The sequence below is a fragment of the Cyprinodon tularosa genome, unplaced genomic scaffold (assembly GCF_016077235.1).
Source record: "Cyprinodon tularosa strain WSP-4 unplaced genomic scaffold, ASM1607723v1 ctg222, whole genome shotgun sequence".
NCBI lineage: Eukaryota > Metazoa > Chordata > Actinopteri > Cyprinodontiformes > Cyprinodontidae > Cyprinodon > Cyprinodon tularosa.
Genome location: NW_024038830.1, coordinates 1,595,877 through 1,615,997, shown reverse-complemented (window position 1 = coordinate 1,615,997; position 20,121 = coordinate 1,595,877). Strand labels below are relative to the sequence as shown.

At 40.3% G+C, this 20,121-nt stretch overlaps 1 protein-coding gene across 3 annotated transcripts in view; it reads right to left on the bottom strand.

The window, feature by feature from the left end:
• Nucleotides 1–20,121, bottom strand: part of rtn1a (reticulon 1a) — a 29,541-nt gene that overhangs the window by 4,314 nt on the left and 5,106 nt on the right. The window contains exons 2-3 of one of the 3 annotated variants that reach the window (XM_038286182.1): nucleotides 9,677–10,360; nucleotides 6,160–6,840 (exon numbers count right to left, since the gene is read on the bottom strand). In XM_038286182.1, the coding sequence (XP_038142110.1) occupies nucleotides 6,160–6,840; nucleotides 9,677–10,360 (1,365 nt within the window). Of the gene's footprint in view, nucleotides 1–518; nucleotides 673–4,050; nucleotides 4,387–6,159; nucleotides 6,841–9,676; nucleotides 10,361–20,121 lie in introns of those variants that run through there. The other 2 variants (XM_038286184.1, XM_038286185.1) reach the window with 2 other exon arrangements.

The following is a 20,121-nucleotide window of genomic DNA, read 5'->3' as shown; positions in this document are numbered from 1 at the left end:
AGAGATGCCACTTCATGGAAAGTTTCAAATCGGAGATGAATGGGGGTTTGCTGCTCGGCTCTCCAGTGTCTCGCTCTGCCTGCCTGCATGTCCACTCTAATTTTAGCTGTAGAGCTGTGAGCAGCATAGTGATGACGGCCATCTTTACTCTCTGCTAAAAGGCGTCTGTGGAAGCCGAAAGGCTTGCTGGAACTGCATGGTAACACAGCTCTCTGGGTTTTAAATAATCTCTGCTGCTGCACGTGAACTGTTCCAGCGAGGCGTAACTGCAAAGACCGTTTCTCATAATCTCATAACCATCCTCTGTCAGAAGTCAGAAAGCTGAGCCATTCAGTTACAACTGCTGCTGCACATGCATCCCTGACAGACTGAATGATTTGAATGGAGATGCTCTGTCACAGTCACACCAGGCAGAGCGTCTAAGAACACACATACAAAGGTTGTTTTTTTTTAGCAGTCCTGCTCGGAGAAACTCTATGACATGACTGAAAAGCTTTGTATGAGAAGTGTGTACTGACCTGCGGCTCCCATGGCTGAACAAGGAAAGAGGCAGCTGCTTTATTCACGGACAAAAGGAGAGCAATGGAGGGGGAGCCCCCCCCCCTACAGAGCAGGGGAGGGCCACCGGCATGGCAAGCAAATCAGAATTTGCCTGGGCAGAGGGGAGGAGGGAGGAGGGGGTATGTGTGGCTGGGGTGTGGTTGATCCACAGGGCAGTTAAGCAAAACAGATTGTAACTCTAAAGGCCACCGAAACGCAAGTCGGTGCATGAACGAAAAGCGTCACTGAAAACTGCAAAGACTGCAGCTCCTTTAAGCAAGCGGGATTCTGCCTGATGCAGTTACCATAGTAACCATGCTCCATTTTCTCCCCACTGCTCACCCAGTGATGGAGAGAAGAGGGAGGGGTGAGAGAGCGCTCCTTTGGGAACATATTGAACGTGGAGAATCAGCCGCTCATCATTCAGTTCCGAACCCAAACAGCACAGAAACACAGACACTCCTTTTCTCATGATGCATGGGGACAAAGGCAGCTTCAACAGCCAGACTGGGAGTAAATACATAGAAGTAAAACAGCTGAACAACACTCAGCTTTGATACAAACTGACCTCCGTTTATACCTGAAACTATCCCCCTTCAAGCAGATAAAGCATCAAAATTTTCTTTGAAAATAACCACAACCCATTTATTTAACTCTACTTCCAAACATGTTGAAATCAACTTATTGAAAATCAACTTGAACTGATAAACTTGAATATTTACTTAAGAAATTAGATTGTTTTGTTCAACTTCTCTTTTTATTTCTTAAGTGTTTAAAGACAAAATATGGTATAACAACTCTGCTGGCTGGAGTCTTAATTAAAGTAACTTATGATTCCTGAAAGCAGTTACTCCTTATATAAGGTTTTTATATCAATTTTGCGGCTGACATGTTTAAGGAACTCACTGAAGTAGGACCTTGTCAGACAGTGATCCACCCACTCCTCAACACTTCAGAGGCCAAAACAGAGCAGCCTGATATGTTCAACACTCCCTGAGCCAAAACCAGATCAAACAGTTAACACAGCTGACAATAATATCTCCCACCCTCCCCTCCTGTAATGAAACTAGTTTAGCCTGACCTAATTAAATCACCAAAAAGACATCTCTGTGGCCTCAAACGAGCCTTCAGCCAGACAGAGAGAAAACGAGCAGGAAGATTGGAACTGCCTCTTCTTGGCAGAGATGTTAGGGGTTTATTATCAATTTCATTACTTTTGCTTTAAGATGTTTTATCTAAAATGATCAGGAAACTGCAGATTATGTAAAAAATTCAGCTTTTCAGTCCCTCTAGTCTCTGACAGGAAAATGTAAAGCTTTTATTATCCCCATTTTAGCCATGGTCTGCTAAATACATATGTATAGTGGTAGAAAGAAATCAATATTCATTTAGTTGTTTTTAATATAGATATATATAAGAGAGATTAGCTGAAGAATAAGAATAACAACAAACAAAAAAAGGGTGGTCTCATATTTTTCTTTTCTTTATTAGATGAATGATAATATCAAACTGACCATAGTTTCCATAAGTTTTGCAAAGTCTGTCCCCTCCCCCACATGTTCCTTCTTACTGCCCAGTTGACTAAAATATTGCAATTAAGCTTTTCCCTTATTTAAAAAAGATAAATTCTAAATCCTGTTCTCATTTGGTGTAACTTCCCACTATTTAATCTTTCTAAAGGAAACTAAAAGCTGCATTTGTGTTGAGCATCTGCCTGCAGGGTGCAACCAGACTGACAACCCAACAAGTAAATAGCAGCTTTTTTTAGTCCTAGTTTTACCATTAAAATTAAATTAAATTAGGAATAACAAAAGTTGATATTCTGTGCTTTACTCTCCCCATTTAGGACATTTACCTTTTTTTCTCTGATGTTATAATAAACCCAAACTGCCAATAAAAAAATGAAAAATTGTTATACTTTAATAAATATTAGCAGTAGCAGAGTAACTTGTTCAAATGAAAACATTTGAGGCATATTACAGTTTGTATGAAAACTGCAAAACTTTCCTAAATAATATTACTGTTATTATACCAGCACATGGTTATTTGCGAATTAATTCAATGTTTTTATTCTTTTCAATACTTCCCTTAAAATAACCAATATGTTAATCCCAGCAGGAAAACTTGTGTTTAAGAAAATAGTTTATGTTCAGTTCATCATCAAGGTTTTTCATAGTGCTGCTCTTTTGTGTTAGAGAAACATCTAATGGATCATCAGTGGCAGAACTACTGTCCTTCTTAGCTCAGTTTTACGCTTTATGTCAAAGGCTGTGAATACGCAGTGATTTCTTAGATTTTTTTCTCAATTATAATAAATCAAGTCTCAAAACCTCCCAACACTGTCATAAATGGATATTATGTGTTGCATTTTAGGATAGGCAATATTATGATACCATATGGAATAAAGTTGCATCGTATCTAAAATGAAGGAAAAGATCCGGCGCTGTGAATATTGTCAGGATGCACTCTAAATTAGATCACTACTTGGGTCATGGACATGTTGGCTGTTTTGTCCCTACTGAAGTGTTTATGTTTTCTGGTCATACTGAGGAGTGAGTGCATCACAATCTGATCCAGGCCCATTACTGATGCTGGGTCCGTCGTGGGCTCAGCAGAGAGAATGACTATACAAAACGCCTGCAGCTTTAAAAATGACTGTGCATGATTCAGAGGGGGAAAGTAAATCGGATTGATTTCAGCTCCTATCAGCAGTCATTTGACGTGTTTAGCGGGCTGTGGTCGGATCCTGGACATCAGGAGATTTTTGGAGACATTAACTCCTTAAATTACTCAGCAGCATAAAGACTGAATGTCTTGTTTGTAAAGATCTAGCCTGCACAATGAGATGCTTGTATGATCCCTGCTGTATCACAGTAAATATATTATTCTGTTTTACTGCGTGGCTGAACAGCACAGAGTAGTTACAGTGACGCCATTTTCTTTCGTGGTCCCTCTGATAAGCACCAGTTCAGCGGAAACGGACGGACCCCCGTAGCATGCTCTGCATGCTGCCATGGTGGCCTAGGACATGGGCCTGATGTAATCAGGATGGGTGTGTCCTGGTTACCATGGAGAAGGGCTGTCAGCACTATCCGACTGTCTAACTGCCGCGTTTCACCTAAAATCTAAGCATATAAAAACAGGCACCCTGCTCAGCGGGGAGGGGTGGGGTATCAACAATGGCACGCCTTGGTTCATAACACTGAATCCATCCCAGCATGCATCCCAAACAGATGGAGCACAGCATGCAATTTCCCCAAAAAGGCTGTCGCTGTCTTTGATCACCTGTCCTCTTTGTTTTCACTGAGGATAGATATGGGAATCAGTCAAAAGGTGGGTTCATGCAAAATAAAGGAGCCCATCTGATACCCCAAAAACTCTCCATGAAACGATCAATGTGCACATGCATTTAACAGACTCATGCGATCCACATCAGACACGCCCCGCTTCTGGAATATTGAACCCACCAACAAGAACAACCGCTAAAAAAACACAGAAAGACGTCAGTACCCTGGCCTTTCCAGCCGCTCCAGGAGCACTCCTTCTTCGTCATGTCTGCAGTGGCCTGCATGCTGCTGCTCAGCTTAGTTCCCACTCCCTCAGTCTCTTTGTCTCTTTGCGCTCCTCGTTTTCCTCTTCGACAGGAGCGACTCAGTCAGTCATCCCCCAGAAAGGCATGAATGGTGGGAAGGATGCGGGAGAGAGACTGTGATGGTGTCAAGGAGGGAGGTACAGTGGGAGGGAGGAGAGGTTTCCAAGGTGCTGCCGACTCTTGGAGCACAAAGACTGATGCTGTGGAGCAGCGCTGGTTCGAACAGAAGGAGCTGGGAGAGTGCATACGTGTATGTCGGTGTGCTTGGGGGAGGAGTGCAGCGGGGGGTGGGGGACACGTTGTAAACAGCACAGAATCATTGCTGCAGCAGCAAACCATCCATGCAATGATTTAAAGCCCCCAGGGATAGGAGGATGACTATGGTGGCGGATCTTTTGTCTTGTGAAGAAATGTTTTGGTGTGTGAAGACCTAATAGTCTGTGCATCATCCAGAATTTCTTCGTTTGGCAAACCAAAGCATGTCAATTTGTTGTGAAGGCTCATTAGCAGCATCTTTATTGGGGTAACACAACATTTCCCACATGCACTAATCCCTGAAAAAGCCTTTTTATAGTCTGTTGTCACATGGCTCAGCAGACGGAGTGAAACATGTTTCATTAAGGATGGTAATGGTTGCTGAGTAACAATTTGGCAAACAGCCAGCTCGGTTATTTTATTTTGGCATTATAGTTGCTACACTTCTATTTTTTATAATATCTCAGTTTTAAACGAGGACGCATGGCTCTTAATAATTCATGTTAAAGACTGAATATTTAAGCACATCTCTCCCATGTGGCGCCTTCAGGATGTTTGTGCTTTATGACTTCCTCCTTGGACCACAGTTGGAATTCAAATGGAGATCTGAAGATGCAAGACAGGAAGCAGCTAATATTAGTCTCATCCCAGTTTGGGATAGGTTTAACGCAAGCTGATCAGCTCACACGCTTTCAGCCCAGGTTTAACGGTTTGACTTGATGCCATTGTTGATGTCCAGGCCTCCTTTCCCCTGCCACACCTCACACCTTCTGCTTTCTGCAGCCTCATTTGCCTCCATGCCAACACCAACCAGGAGCAAAGGGAACAGCTCACACTGAGCATGCTCCCCCTTCACTGTTGCTATAGCAGCTGGTGGGGAAGTGCTCTGACTGATGACATAAATATCTGATGATCTTCAACAAAGCTGTCCTGCTCCCTCTAGTGGTGGAGAAAATAATTCACATGACCTGTTTTTTTTTTTTTTTTTTTGATTTTTTTTTTCTTCTTTTGGTTCCAGAACCTTCTTTGATGATGAACAAACACAACAAGACTGCAAAAAGTTGTTTTTGATCAATACAATATTCATGAATGTCACAATCTAACTGATTCATTTGGTAACTGACACAAAGACTGCAGAAACCCTTGCACACATGCATGCCACGCTACTTTGTGAATAGAGACAGAGCATGTCTGGAAAAATAAATAAGATGCTCTGATTCACAGAGAAGATGTAAGAGAGAATCTGTCCCAGTTTTAGCTTTGAAGAATTATATAAGTCTGGTGTTTACACGGCCAGAGTGCAAAGCCAACCAAGTCAGACCGCCCTAGATTAACATCAAAACACCATTAACTAATATCTGCTGTATGCATCGCTGCAGTTTTTAATGCTCAGAGGATAGAAAGTGATTTTAACCAGGGAAAAGCAAAAATATGAAAATAAAAGCCTTTTCTCAACATGGAATCTTCCTGGAGATGTGTTTGAATCATTTCTAAGCAAGGGCTTTATTCTTTTTCCTAATATATACCACCAGAGGGAAGTGTATGTAAACAGGGCTGAGGAGAAGAGCTTCACCTCCCACTCAAAGGAATATCCCATCATTTTTATATTTCACAGATGTCATGCTTTAGTTCAAATACATGTATAATTATGAAGGCATTTTAGCAACACTCAATGCTTCACTTGTTATATTTCCTACTGATTCAATTAGTAAAGCCTCGGGGAAACCTCATATTAGCACACCTTTGAATTGGAAGTAGATTTCTGCACTAACCTTTCTGTTTGTTGAAGCCCTCCAACATCATGGTTACAGCAGGCTTTCCCAGCTCTCCCTTACCCTGCTGGAGGGGCGTGTCATCCTGCTGAGGCTTTTCTGATCTCACCTCTGGAGGCACAGCAGCGGTTGGAGGCTTAGGCTTGCTGGGACGATCCTCTTCTGCTTTGATAGGGTTCTTGGCCTTTTCAGAAATCAGTGGCTGGACTGGCGCAGCCTCAGGGGTGCTGCGGGGAGGGCTGGTGGAGCAGACCAGAGGCGATGGAGGGATGGCTCCCTGTTTGGGGCCTCCGACGCCCTGCTCCCTCTTGGGGCTCTCTTCAGAGGCAGACTCGATGACAAGATCACTGTCAAGCTCTGCTTCTCTCTCCTCCCTTAAAATGCTGTAGGCTGTGGGTGGGGCAGGGCCGCCAGCAAGGCCAATGCCAGCCTTGGTAACAGGGGGGCTATCAAAGGGGTTGTTGGGCAGGCTGGAGGTACCCTTGCCCTTTGGAGCCTCAGTAAATGGGTTGCTACTGGCCTTGGGAAGGTCTTCAGAGACCAGCTCGATCTCAGAGTCTCCGGACTCTGCACTGCTGCCCTCGTTGTCCCTGCTGCTGGGTTGTGGGCCAGGGTTGCTTCTGAAGGCTGCAGGCTTTCCAGACTCAACCTTGAACATCTCCTCAGAGGAAAATTGTTTTCCTGTTAACACATGAAACAGAAAATAGATTGCAGAAGTGTCTTGATAACCCCATAAAACAGAAAAATCTATTTAATTTTGAAAGATGGAGAAAACCTGCACTATTTAAATCCATAATACACAGCAGTGTCATCAGCCTAGAGTTAAAACCATGACTGGCTCCTCTAGGCCTAAATGTGGCATAATTTATAGAACAGTATGTTTAAATCTGATGCACAATAGATTTAGTTCTGTTTCGGCAAGTTTTTAGTTTCAATTATTTTGATTATTATCTATTTCTTTTTTCCACAGTGTTTATATGGTCCCTGGTTCTCAGTTCTCCCCCAAGTGGCTCCTCATCCCTGTTCTGTTTGGTTCTTTGTTTTTCCTTGTTAAGGTTTTTCTGTGAGCCCGTCACAGCTCCTTCTCTTTAATTCAAGATAACCATGTGGCATCTGATGTGTGTAATCACACAGAGGCTGGGCATCATGTCTGCCCTAATAGACATACCTTTCATTATTAAAGGTATTTGATCCTAACACCCCAGTACCAGTTTTTTAATTGCAACAAACTAACAACCAATTAAAGGAAGGCTTTTGTCGTCTGCAATATTAAGAAAAATCTACCCAAAATTGTTCATTTAAAGTTTAAAGTTCTGTCTGCAACAAAACACCACATCCAACAGGATATTACCTTGAAGAATACTCAAGTGAGTTATTCAAAACATGAAATATTTCTGAACATAAAGTAGATTAGTCTGTATGTAGTCTGTATGGTTTACATTTTCTGATGGTTTTAAACTTTTAAAAAGGTTCTTTAAAAAAAAAATCAACATGATTATGCAAAGCCTTCACACTTTTCCTAAACCTGCCTTGATGATCTAAAAATAAGTGAACATTTCTTTAATTAAGTGTATTTACCCTTAATTTGAGTAGGTAAATAAGATGATTTCTAAATGGAATGAGTATTTTTACTCTTAAATAAATTTAGTTAGATAGTATTACCGGTAATTTGAAATACAGTAGACAGACAATTTGAAAGACAATACAATTATTTTTTCTTATTTTAAATGTAAATTGTCTTGTTCCACTGGTAAGGTTTTTTCTAGTGTATGGAACCTGTCGGCTTGGCTCTGACAGTAATAAAACGAATCTAGGGTAACGAACAGACAGTCAATATGAAGTTTGTATTCTCACCAATTCCTAACGACTTGCAAGAAACTGTAGCGTAAATATAGTTATCTCCATTGTTAATTTTATTGCCCTTGTGGTAAAGGGAGTTTTTGTTACCTTTGTGGCTGGGACAGCAGATGTGTTCCATCAGATGTGTTTAGGAACTGCTTGCAATAGAGCTGGGCATTATGGCTTTACAATATAATCTCTGAATGGTTTTGTTTTTTCGATGAAATCAGATTAAGTGATTTAATTCAAGTTTTTACCAAACCTTTTAAAGCTAATTAAATCATATTTGATAGATGAGTTTTTCAGACTCCTGTGTCCTCAGTGAGATATTTTTGTTCTTGGAAATCCTGATTTAAACATTCAGACACATGTAGTGAACAGTAAACATAAAAAAGATCATGTAGAAATGCCAATTGTATCAACATTGTTCGAAATAAATTATCTAATTTAACTTACACAAAATGTATATTTCTTTAAATTTAATTTGTCAGAAAGTTAAATAAAATAAAAAATATATAATTTTCTGTCAATTCTGTCAGCAGAGTTACATTTCACAATAAAAATGATAAATTACATATATCTTTACATAACAAGCATTGTTTTTAATCTCCCTCTCTGGGAGGTGACCTCCATTAAAGTCCCATAAAGTCAAGATGTGAAACACGGTTAAAAAATCATGAGAATTGAACAAACTAAATGCTTGCAGCTTGTGGTCTCACGCAGTGATTTCAGTTAATCAGTTATGAGCAGACATCTAAGAACAAAAGGTGATATCTGATGTGCCTCTGAGCTAGGGAAAAAAATGAATCTTCATAAAAAAAAAAAAAAGATAGTTTAGTTTTATCCTGTGTCTTCATAAATAAGTGAGCACAGACAGGCTGATTCAGGACCTGCTTGTTCTTCAAAGGAGGTTTTCTGTTGCTGGAAAAGTGATGTTGGTCTAAATAAAACTACAAATCCATTTTATGTTTTAGGTACCTGTAAAGACTCTGATAAGCCTAACCTTTAATCAGCTAATATACTTCAAACATTGTAGTTTTGGTGTTTAAACGCATCCTCACCGGATTATCTGAAGGACCTTCTCACTCCACATTCATCCACCAGATCTCTATGATCACAAGACTGCAACTTCCATCACCTTCCTCGCTCCAGATTAAGGTCCATGGGAGATCGGGCTTTCGCTGTCGCTGCCCCCGTCTCTGGAACTCTCTCCCAGATCATTTGAGAGCTCCACAACCACTGATTGATTTTAAAAGAGGCTTGAAGACTTTTTTATTTAAGCAAGTTGATTTTTATCTTTGATTTTATTTGCACTGTGTAGCACTTTGAGATTTTTGTTAATGAAAAGTGCGGTATAAATTGGATTGATTATTATTATTATTAAAACTTCCTCTTGTTTTAATTTAAATCTGTACAATTAGTGTTTGAGCTTTTATTTTTGCAATCCATAGGGAGTAAATCTTATTGTTATTAATAATAGTAACCTAGCACATCAGTTTCACTACAGGTACATGAACAAGCTTTAGCTATTTAACATTTAAAACTATTTTAAGATAACTGTCTTTTCTTAGTTTCTATGAAGTTAGAGTACCATAAACTTAAAAACAAAAAAAATGAGCTATGTGGGACATTTATTACATGACCCAGATGTTTGGGTATAAATCTGCTCAGAACCTACTTGTTGGGGAAGCATTAGGAGTGGAGGCGGGGCTGTCGTCCTCTGGCTCCGACAGGGTCACTGTGGGAACACCCTGCTGACCCACACTCAGGACGTTTTCATGCTCGGACACGCCGACCAGAGGGGGGAGCTGCTGGGGCTCAGCTTTAGCAGGTTGGGACCCAGTCAGGGTGATCTTTACTGGGCTGGCCGACTGGGGGGTGCCGCCCAGATTCCGGAAGGAGCGGAAGTCATTCATTTCCTCGTCAGATGGATCCTCCACATAGGGGAAGGAGTGGGAACCTAGTGCTGGACCGAGGTTCTCGTCATCATCTTCTTCATCTCCTCCAGGGTTTTTATCCATGTAGCTCCCCAGTAGGTCATGGTCAGCTGAGCCCCTGCTGCCATGATGCTCCTCCCCATGGCTGATATCCATGTAGTTGTAGGATTCTGTCTTGTCGGAGCCCAGCAGGGATTTTGGGCTGTTGTCGGATAAGTTGGACGCCTTGGTTTTGGAGGTGAAGCTATAGGTGTCGGTGGTGAAGTCATCCAGAGCAGATGAGGGAGAGTGGTTTGAGGGCTTCAGGTCGTCCGACAGGTAGGAGGCTTCCCGGCTGGCTGTGAAGCTCTGATTGGACAGCAGGGAGGTGTACACGTCACCGTCGTCCATCATGGGTTTCCTAAACAGGCCAGACATGGGATCATCTGCAGAAACAGACAGAGGGAGTCAGAGAGCAGCCAGAGTCCAATAAATGAAACCGTTCAGTTAAACAAAGATGTGCTTCATCTGCTGCTGCGGCCTGATAGGCAGGCTGGGACACAGTCACACTGGATGTCTGGATGCGTACATCAGTGAGCGTAGTCACACAGAGGGAGCCTGTGCCCAATAATGGACAAAGGAGAATAGTTTGGACCCCCCAAAAAAGCAACATCTGAAAACAACTTAAGTCTGTCACAAAACCAGCCACTAAAAGAGTAACTACAAAGGTGTGTGAGCTCTAGGATCACTAATCCTTTGGTTATATACAAACCAGTGGCACTGTTTTATAAACACACAGTTTCTTGTAAAGATAAGAGCATTATGCCGTATGTATTGTTTAGCATTATGCAAACAGTAGCAAATTAATGATTATTGGTTATTATTATTGGTGAAAATAAATGAGCTTGGGGAGTCTAGTTGGAGTGTTGTTTTGTGTTGCATCACCGGTGTTTTTCCATCACACTGTGACTGTATTTAGATCAGCCGAGCAGTGTTTCACTTTAACATTCAAAAAGATTTCAGCTGTTTGATTTCTCAATTTATCTCTGGGAATAACATTTTATCAACCCTTTAACTATTGAGTATGTCACTGACCAAGATAGCAGGTGCATTATGTTGCTGAGATTGAAAATATATATATATTTTCTCTGAAAAAGATGTTAAACTCAAGCGGTTGTTGCTTTAAAGGTTCGATATGATGTTCAGCCTGCACAGTGTCCCTGCACCCCCCGTTATGTCATTTTAGGCGCACACATGATGCTGGATTTTGTGACATGAAGATACAAACCCTTGATAGATATAATTGTAAATAATTTCCAAAGATGATCTCATATTTTAATGGCACATATCTTAAATAGCCAAAGAGGCCATACTGACCTAAAAAGGAAACTATTTTTCCCATAATTTCTTTGTTTTGACTTCTTTTGTTACATTTAACTGTCGAAGTCAAAGAAAAAAGGAGAAGTAACAAAGGCTGTAGGAGGACCACCCTGCCTGACTACACTACTGGCTAACATGTGCTATTCTCTGCAAAGTGTCTGAGGAACAGTTAGGGTATGATTGAAGCTGCTCTCTGGGAGAGCTGAGGTCCATTTAAGGTGGTCAGGTGAAATAAACTTTCTTAGAAGATGAAAGGGTAATTTTAACCAGTTAAGATACTGGATGCTGTGCACCCTCCAAATCAGACAAATTGTTTCTCCAACCTCCTGTTCTTAGCTCATATTCTCTTCACCTTTCACTGGGTCAACAATAAGAACTACTCTTCAGGAAGGGAACTATGATCTGCTGTACTGAGACTGGACAGCCTATGAACATCATTAAGCAACAGACACAAACATGGATGATGCTTGTCAAATTGGGTTTAAATCTTTTGAAGAGAACTGCAAATATCAAAAGTTACACACATGAAGTGAACAGCTGAAGCTCTCTCTTATAAAACCTAAAGCATAGGAAGATGAGGTGGTTTCCATGTGTTACATATCATACATGACGCAAAATAATGTATTTTTGTTGAACTCCATGGGCTTGGCCGTGCTTGTATGGTCTGTCAAGCAAAGGACTGTGAACAACCACATATCTGCTATGCAATTTAAATCAGTTTATATATATATAGCATCAATTCACAACACGTCCTCTCAAGGCATCTCAAAGAAAATACTGTCAGATTGGTTAGGAAAACCAGTTGACTGCATCCACTCATTGACTTGCAAGACAACCTCCTCCTGAAGGAGTATGCAGTGACGATTTTTGCTTCAATTTTGTCGTTGATTCTTTAACAATTCCTCAATCCCTCCCTATGCTGCAGCTATAGGGGCATCAGGAGGTCTCTATGCTAACTGGACTAGAACAGGTAGTCTCCTGCTTCCCTTTTCTAACTCCTTCCTTACTTTCAGAACCTTTTGGATGGCAATTATCATGATGATTGCTAACACACTTCTGCTTTAGCTTTAGTTTCCTTAAAAATGTTCTAAATTCGGACCTTGGTCAGCTCTAAAGCTGTTCCTGACCAGCCTAAGTTCATTAGGTCAGTTACTATAGAAACAGCCAGATTCAGAGCAGACAGCTTTAGAAAACCCAAATGTTATCAAAATAAACCAGGCTTCACCAACTAAGCCGGTTTAATGAGAAAGCCCCCTGGTCTCAGTTCACTTGGTTAATCCATCCTCCTGAGTAAGAAAATGGCGACTGTGGGCATCACTTTACCTACACCATGACAAAGAGGCTGTTCTTTTAAATCATAAACCTTTAGCACCTCCTTTAAATGTAGTGAATCACATTCAAAACTTAAGTCTGAATTTTAGATGTAATCAATTCAATTCAGTTTATTTCTATGGCATCAATTCACAACACATGTCATCTCAAGGCACTTTACAATTCAACTAGATTATATTTTCAAATTAATTCAAAGTTTTCTATCTAAGGAAAACCAGTTAATTGCATCGACTCATTGACTTTAAGGCAATCCCTCACACTAAGCATGCTTGTAGGGACAGCGGAGAGGGAACTCCCTTTTAACTGGAAGAAACCTCCACCAGAACTAGAATTGGTCTGAGCGGCCATCTGCCGACGTCGACTGGGGTTCAAGGAGACAGAAGCAGAGATACAAATGGCAACTGTCAACCAGCCCCACAGGCGGACTCATCCCGGAAACACACAGCCAGGCAGACAAGCTCCGAGTAAGCTCCCATGTCAGAGGATGAAGATAGTACATACAGTTAGTCACAGTCAGAGAAACAGGACCACACTGAAAACAGGCTGATCTCCAATATATATAAACAAAGGTGTTAATGGAAGCAGCACAGCTGATATTTCTCTCCAGGATGGCATCACAGCCAAACAGGAACAGACCAGATGAAGCTACTATGAGGAAAAGTAGAGAGAGCAGGACGTTAGAGATCGAACAAAAAAATTATGCAGACTGTGAGAATGGAGATAGAATGAAGAAAAGGGGTCCCTATGTCCTCCAGATGTCTAAGCCTATAGCAGCATAACTACCGTATAGAAAAAGCTCTCCCCCTTAAAAGTAGCCAGGGTGTCTGCCTCACGGACTAAAACTAGTAGTTGGTTCCACAGGTGAGGAGCCTGATAACTAAAAGATCTGCCTCCCATTCTATTTTTAGAAAATCTAGAAACCAAAGTTCTCTGTTAGGAACATAAGGAACAATCATATCTCTGATATCAGATGGAGCTTGGCCATTTAAGGCTTTATAAATGAGAAGGAGGATTTTAAATTCCATTCTGGTTTTAACAGGAAGCCAATTAGGAGAGGCCACAATAGGAGAGATATGATCTCTCTTTTTAATTTTCATTAGAACTCTGGCTGCAGCTTTTTGGATCAGCTGAAAGCTTTTAACTACAGTACAGTTTGTGGACTTCCTGATAGTAAAGAATTACAATAGTCCAGACTTGAAGTAACAAATGCATGGACTAGTTTCTCAGCATCACCCCTGGATCCTCATCCTTTTGGATTTTCTTTGTATTTGAACTCTTGTGAAACAAGATGAGATAAACAGTACTGTGCTAAATCTCACATATTTTATTTTACTCTTATAACATACATTTTAAAACCTGGAGGAAAGAGGGAGTTGAACTTTTTTGGACTGTGGGTCTGAAGAAGCCATGTGTTTTTTTAAATTATTATTATTTATGAAGCAGCAGACTTGGTGTCTCTGACTGGAAAAGTAAACCAAGTGAACATAAACATTAATATAAGTGCATGCTCTAAAATCCATTCTGAAGCAACTAGACTCCAGTGTGCTGTTTACAAGTCAGAGTTTCTGCATCCACAGATGGAACTCCTCCTCCTGCTCTCTGCTTCTCAAGGCCTGTGGTTGCTGCTATAAATAGGCAGAGTTCTTCTGCTGGGCTGAATATTGGGTGTGTGGGGCTTAGGGTTAAAACAGAGACCTTGAGGGTCAGCCGTGGAGGATGCAGACTGATGGACAGGAGACCAAAAGGGTCAGAATGTCCTGTCCCTCCTTTTGCTTCCTCTAAAAAGCCTCACCACCCTTCCTTTCCCTTCTGCTTCCTCCTCCGTCATTAACAATAGATCAGACCACAGAACTGACCCATGAACACTAAAGCCTCAGACCAGGATTCAACAGGAGCAGCAATACGGGCCTTAAGCTTTTATATCCAGTATCTCTAAATATCTGCACCTTCAGTAACCTGTGACACGCCCGCCCTGAATGTGCAGCTAAAGTTGCCCAGAGTACAATCCCCTTAGTCTCATCAGTCATCGTCCTGACAACGGCATCATAATTATTGATTGTATATTGAAGTGCCATGCAGCAAGAAGCACTTAGACCCACTACATGCTGCAAAGAAGAGTGACCTCTGGGAACTGCTTGTAATCCGATTGACCAAAGGCAACACCCCTCCACCCACATCTCATCCAACCTTTCCACAGTGTGATAAACATCCCAGCAGTTGCATAAGGCAGTGGCAGAAGCTTAAAGGCTGCAGACACTGTATGTTAATGATGGCTTCAGTCAGACAAACCTGTTGCACATTGAAAGCATTTAGGTTCTGCAGACGGTGAAAAACCCAAAAAGGCTGAAATGAATGCTTCAATGCAGTCGGATGGAATTGGGCTTGACATCAGAGGAATTGTGTGTTATTTTTCTGCTGCGACTGCTGAAAGGAGGGAGCAGCTAGATAAATATGTCCTGGTGGAGGGGAAGTCCTTTTGTTGTCCTCATTGTGCGGTGCACCCCTGAGGGTAATACAGAGTGACAGTCTGTGTAAAGCAAAGCATAGACTTCTAATTATCAGCCAACTGAACAAGGGCACTCAAATGATATGTTAAGAGCTAAAGTGAATGAAACCTGAGATTGTATTTGTTTACTTCAAATAAAACCCAGGTAGATCTGAGCAGATTCAGTGAGGCATTTCCTTCAAAAAATTTGTCATGTTTTCTAACTTCCTTACAGTCCTTTAAAGCTTTCGGCCATGTTTCAGCTTTTCCCAGCAGCATACAGGTGCTGGTCATAAAATTAGAATATCATGAAAAAGTAGATTGATTTCAGTAATTCCATTTAAAAAGTGAAACTTGTATATTATATTAATACATTACATACAAACTCATATATTTCAGATGTTTATTTTGTTTAATTTTGATGATTACAAATGACAACAAATGAAAATCTCAAATTCATCATATCAGAAAATTAGAATATTGTGAAAAGGTTCAAAATTGATGGCCCCTGGTGCCACACTCTAATCAGCTAATTAACTCAAACCACCTGCAAAAGCCTTTAAATGGTCTTTCAGTCTAGTTCTATAGGCTACACAATCATGGGGAAGACTGCTGACTTGAGAGTTGTCCAAAAGACGACCATCGACACCTTGCACAAGGAGGGCAAGACACAAAAGGTCATCGCTAAAGAGGCTGGCTGTTCACAGAGCTCAGTGTCCAAGCACATTAATAGAGAGGCGAAGGGAAGGAAAAGATGTGGTCGAAAAAAGTGTACAAGCAAGAGAGATAACCGCACCCTGGAGAGGATTGTGAAACAAAACCCATTCAAAAATGTGGGGGAGATTCACAAAGAGTGGACTGCAGCTGGAGTGAGTGCTTCAAGAACCACCACACACAGACGTATGAAAGACATGGATTTCTGCTGTCGCATTCCTTGTGTCAAGCCACTCTTGAACCACAGACAGCGTCAGAAGCGTCTTGCCTGGGCTAAAGAGAAACAGGACTGGACTGCTGGTGAGTGGTCCAAAGTCATGTTCTCTGATGAAAGTAAATTTAGCATTTCCTTTGGAAATCAAGGTCCCAGAGTCTGGAGGAAAAGAAGAGAGGCACTTCATCCACGTTGCTTGAAGTCCAGTGTAAAGTTTCCACAGTCAGTGATGGTTTGGGGTGCCATGTCATCTGCTGGTGTTGGTCCATTGTGTTTTCTGAGGTCCAGGGTCAACGCAGCCACATACCAGGAAGTTTTAGAGCACTTCATGCTTCCTGCAGCTGACCAACTTTTTGGAGATGCAGATTTCATTTTCCAACAGGACTTGGCACCTGCACACAGTGCCAAAGCTACCAGTACCTGGTTGAAGGACCATGGTATCCCTGTTCTTAATTGGCCAGCAAACTCTCCTGACCTTAACCCCATAGAAAATCTATGGGGTATTGTGAAGAAGAAGATGCAATACACCAGACCCAACAATTCAGAAGAGCTAAAAGCCACTATTAGAGCAACCTGGGCTATCATAACACCTGAGCAGTGCCACAGACTGATCGACTCCATGCCACGCCGCATTGCTGCAGTAATACAGGCCAAAGGAGGCCCAACTAAATACTGAGTGCTGCACATGCTCATACTTTTCATGTTCATACTTTTCAGTTGGCCAACATTTCTATAAATCCTTTGTTTTTATTGGTCTTCAGTAATATTCTAATTTTCTGATATGATGAATTTGAGATTTTCATTTGTTGTCATTTGTAATCATCAAAATTAAACAAAATAAACATCTGAAATATATGAGTTTGTATGTAATGTATGAATATAATATACAAGTTTCACTTTTTAAATGGAATTACTGAAATCAATCTACTTTTTCATGATATTCTAATTTTATGACCAGCACCTGTACATGACTCTGCAGCTCTGTAGGGAGCACATTAGGCTTCTCCATCCAGGGCCCTATCTATCAGCTGGGGTGTTATCTTTCAGGAGTCTTCTTTCAATGTTTGACCTTGTGGAAAACAATACATCCAGACACTATTACTGGACTCCTCTGTCATTGCGCTTTTGATGATTTCGCTTAATAATTTTGGTATTTTTCCAGAAGGTTTAAATGTGTGTTGTTGAAAAAGCTAATATTTCCACATTCTAGATGAAAAGAGAAACAGGAAGCAGAACTCCTATCTAACTTATTTAATTACTTAGTAAGTAAGAAAATCTATAATCTAGTTAAAACCTAACATCATATTTTTTTTACCACCCACACTCATTTTGCATTTGTCCAACTGATCTGTTTGAAATGTTTAAAAAAAAAATAATTTTAATGAAAAAAAAATAAATACTAATTTACCAATTTCAAAATAAATTTTTGAAATTAGTACTTAATTCTTAAAGGAAAATAATCAATCCAAACAAAACCACCACTGTTTGAAAAAGTGAAGCCATGTTAAATCATGTATTAGTCGTTACAAAAAAAACAAAATTTCCTTTGAAAATTGAGTTCTAGCTGCACTAGGCAGATCTGCTAAAGCAAAACCTAACCTATGTAGAACTTTTCTGGCAATAGAATATACAAATAAACAAATACTACTCATGTACCACTTTGAAAAACCTTAAAAACAGTTGAGAAAAAGTTTTGTTCTAAAACTGGTTATTGCAATTATATAACAATTGAAGGAAATGCAGAACAATGCAATCTAGCCGCTTGATATGCTTGGCTTACCAGAAATACTCCAAGTACTCATTGACTCACCCAGGAAGCACCAAATAATATAGACACACAAAAGCTAGCTATTATGAAGTTGACTTTAACATAAAACTTATAGCATTTTAGACAAAGAACATTGTACTGACAGTCTGATGTTTTGGTAGGGGTGTGATGGTATGGGCTTCTTTAGGAACTCTGCTGTCTAAACCTGATGGAGAATATACAACTTTAAGTTTTGGAGCGCGCCTGTTTTATAAAACAGGACAAGTGTTAGGAAGTCTATATCTGAATGGGTAATAAACAAATAAAAAAGAATAAAGATGTTTTATCAATATCTCCCTTTTATCTCCTCTTTATTTCATCTTTTTTTTCCTTTCCTGTTCTATTAACATTGCAGTGTCCATATAATCTGTAATACTCCCTGCATAAATTATAATAAAGCTATTTATATGCATTAATCAAGCGGAACACTATGGCGATAGCCGTACTGCTCCACTTATGAAAGCGAAATCTGTTAGGCTCTTTTTGGCATCAAGGTAATTCTTCTTATCGCCACATTGCCAGACAGGAAACTGTAAAAAAAAAAAAAAATTATGAAACCTGACAAAGGACCCAAATGAGATGTTATCCTAAGCATGTTGTTTAAATGTTTTGACTAGTGAGTCAAGGTTCAATCTAATTGCCAGTTATAATAATAATAACTGAACTTTATTGATCTCACATTGAAGAAATGTACCTCTGCATTTAACCCATCCCATTGGCGAGCAGTGGGCTGCCATGGTGTAAGCTTAACGGTCTTGCTCAGAGTGGCAGTCTGTGGGAATGGGGCTCGAACTCAGAACCTCAGAATTCCAAGCTCTACGCCACCACTCCACTTATGCTTGATTCCAATGGTGGTGCAAACAGATCTTGGGCTGATCAGCAATAAAACCTTTTCTCTTTAAGATGTTTTCCAGCAAAAGTGGCCTTTATTCACAATCACCATATAGGAAATGGGCAGAGAAAGCAGGTAGGAGGTGATTAGGCAAAGAATTGAACCCATGATGGCTGCCTCTCTATGCAGCAGTCCTTCGACACTAAATTGTCTTAGTAACGACCACTAATAAGGGTGCTGCTACAGTAAAAAAAATCCCAATGTTTATGAGGTCAATGTGATCATCCTTTATGGAAGTGTCACTGACGTTTGCTGCCAAAATAGGTGTGTTAGCTGCAGAGATGGGAAGTAACGAAGTACAAATACTTCGTTACTGTACTCAAGTAGATTTTTCTGATATTTTTACTTTACTTTACTACTTATTTTTATCGCGACTTTTTACTTCTACTCCTTACATTTTTACACAAATATCTGTACTTTCTACTCCTTACATTTAAAAAAATTGTCTCGTTACTTTAGTTTTGAATCATTTCAAAGGAGTTACCGTTATTATTTTTCACGTCATCAATACCAAATTCAATCTAATTGGATGGGAATCTACGTTGCATTTGACGCACCACTACAAGATGAATCGACAGATTCGGCGGTATTCATTCGCGGCAAATCATTGCAGCTTGGTGGCGGTGGCGTTAGCATAGTAGTATGGACGACGAGATGATTGAAAATGAACACAACGGAGATCTAGTCCTATTGGCAGACATCCATTTAAAATGTAGGCAACGGCATGAAAAAAGTGGTTTCTACTTTTACTTTTATACTTTAAGTAAATTTACAAGCCTGTACTTTGTTACATTTACTTGAGTAAATAAGTTTAATCAGTACTTCCACTTTTACCAGAGTATTTTTTAACACAAGTATCTGTACTTTTACTCAAGTATGGAAAGTGAGTACTTTTGCCATCTCTGGTTAGCTGCAGTTTTCCTTTACATAGAACAACTGCTCCAATAATTAACGTTCATCTCACAAAGCCTCCAATTGAGCTACTGCTACAATTTACTCTCATGTAATAAGTTGTTAAAGAATGTAAAAAGTATTCCTGTAGTTTGTGCGCCTGCCCTGGATGACAATTTGCAAACCTTACTACAAATGTGTCACATTATAACTACTGTTGAGTTGGACTGTAGGTAGTTAAATCTAAATAATTTGATTGTGTTGCCAAAGGTGCGTAGGAGACTCCTCAATACACAGTGGCAACAACTCCTCATTTAGTGCACATGCATGAAAGCAACACAAACCTTCAATGCACGACCAACACAAAGCATATTTTTATATCTGCTACCTCTGCACCCTCTTTCTAATGTGGCCCATTTTAAAAAAAACTTTTGAACTCAGGAACTTATGTTGATACTAAGCGCTTGCTTTCATGTGCAAAATATAGTTTGA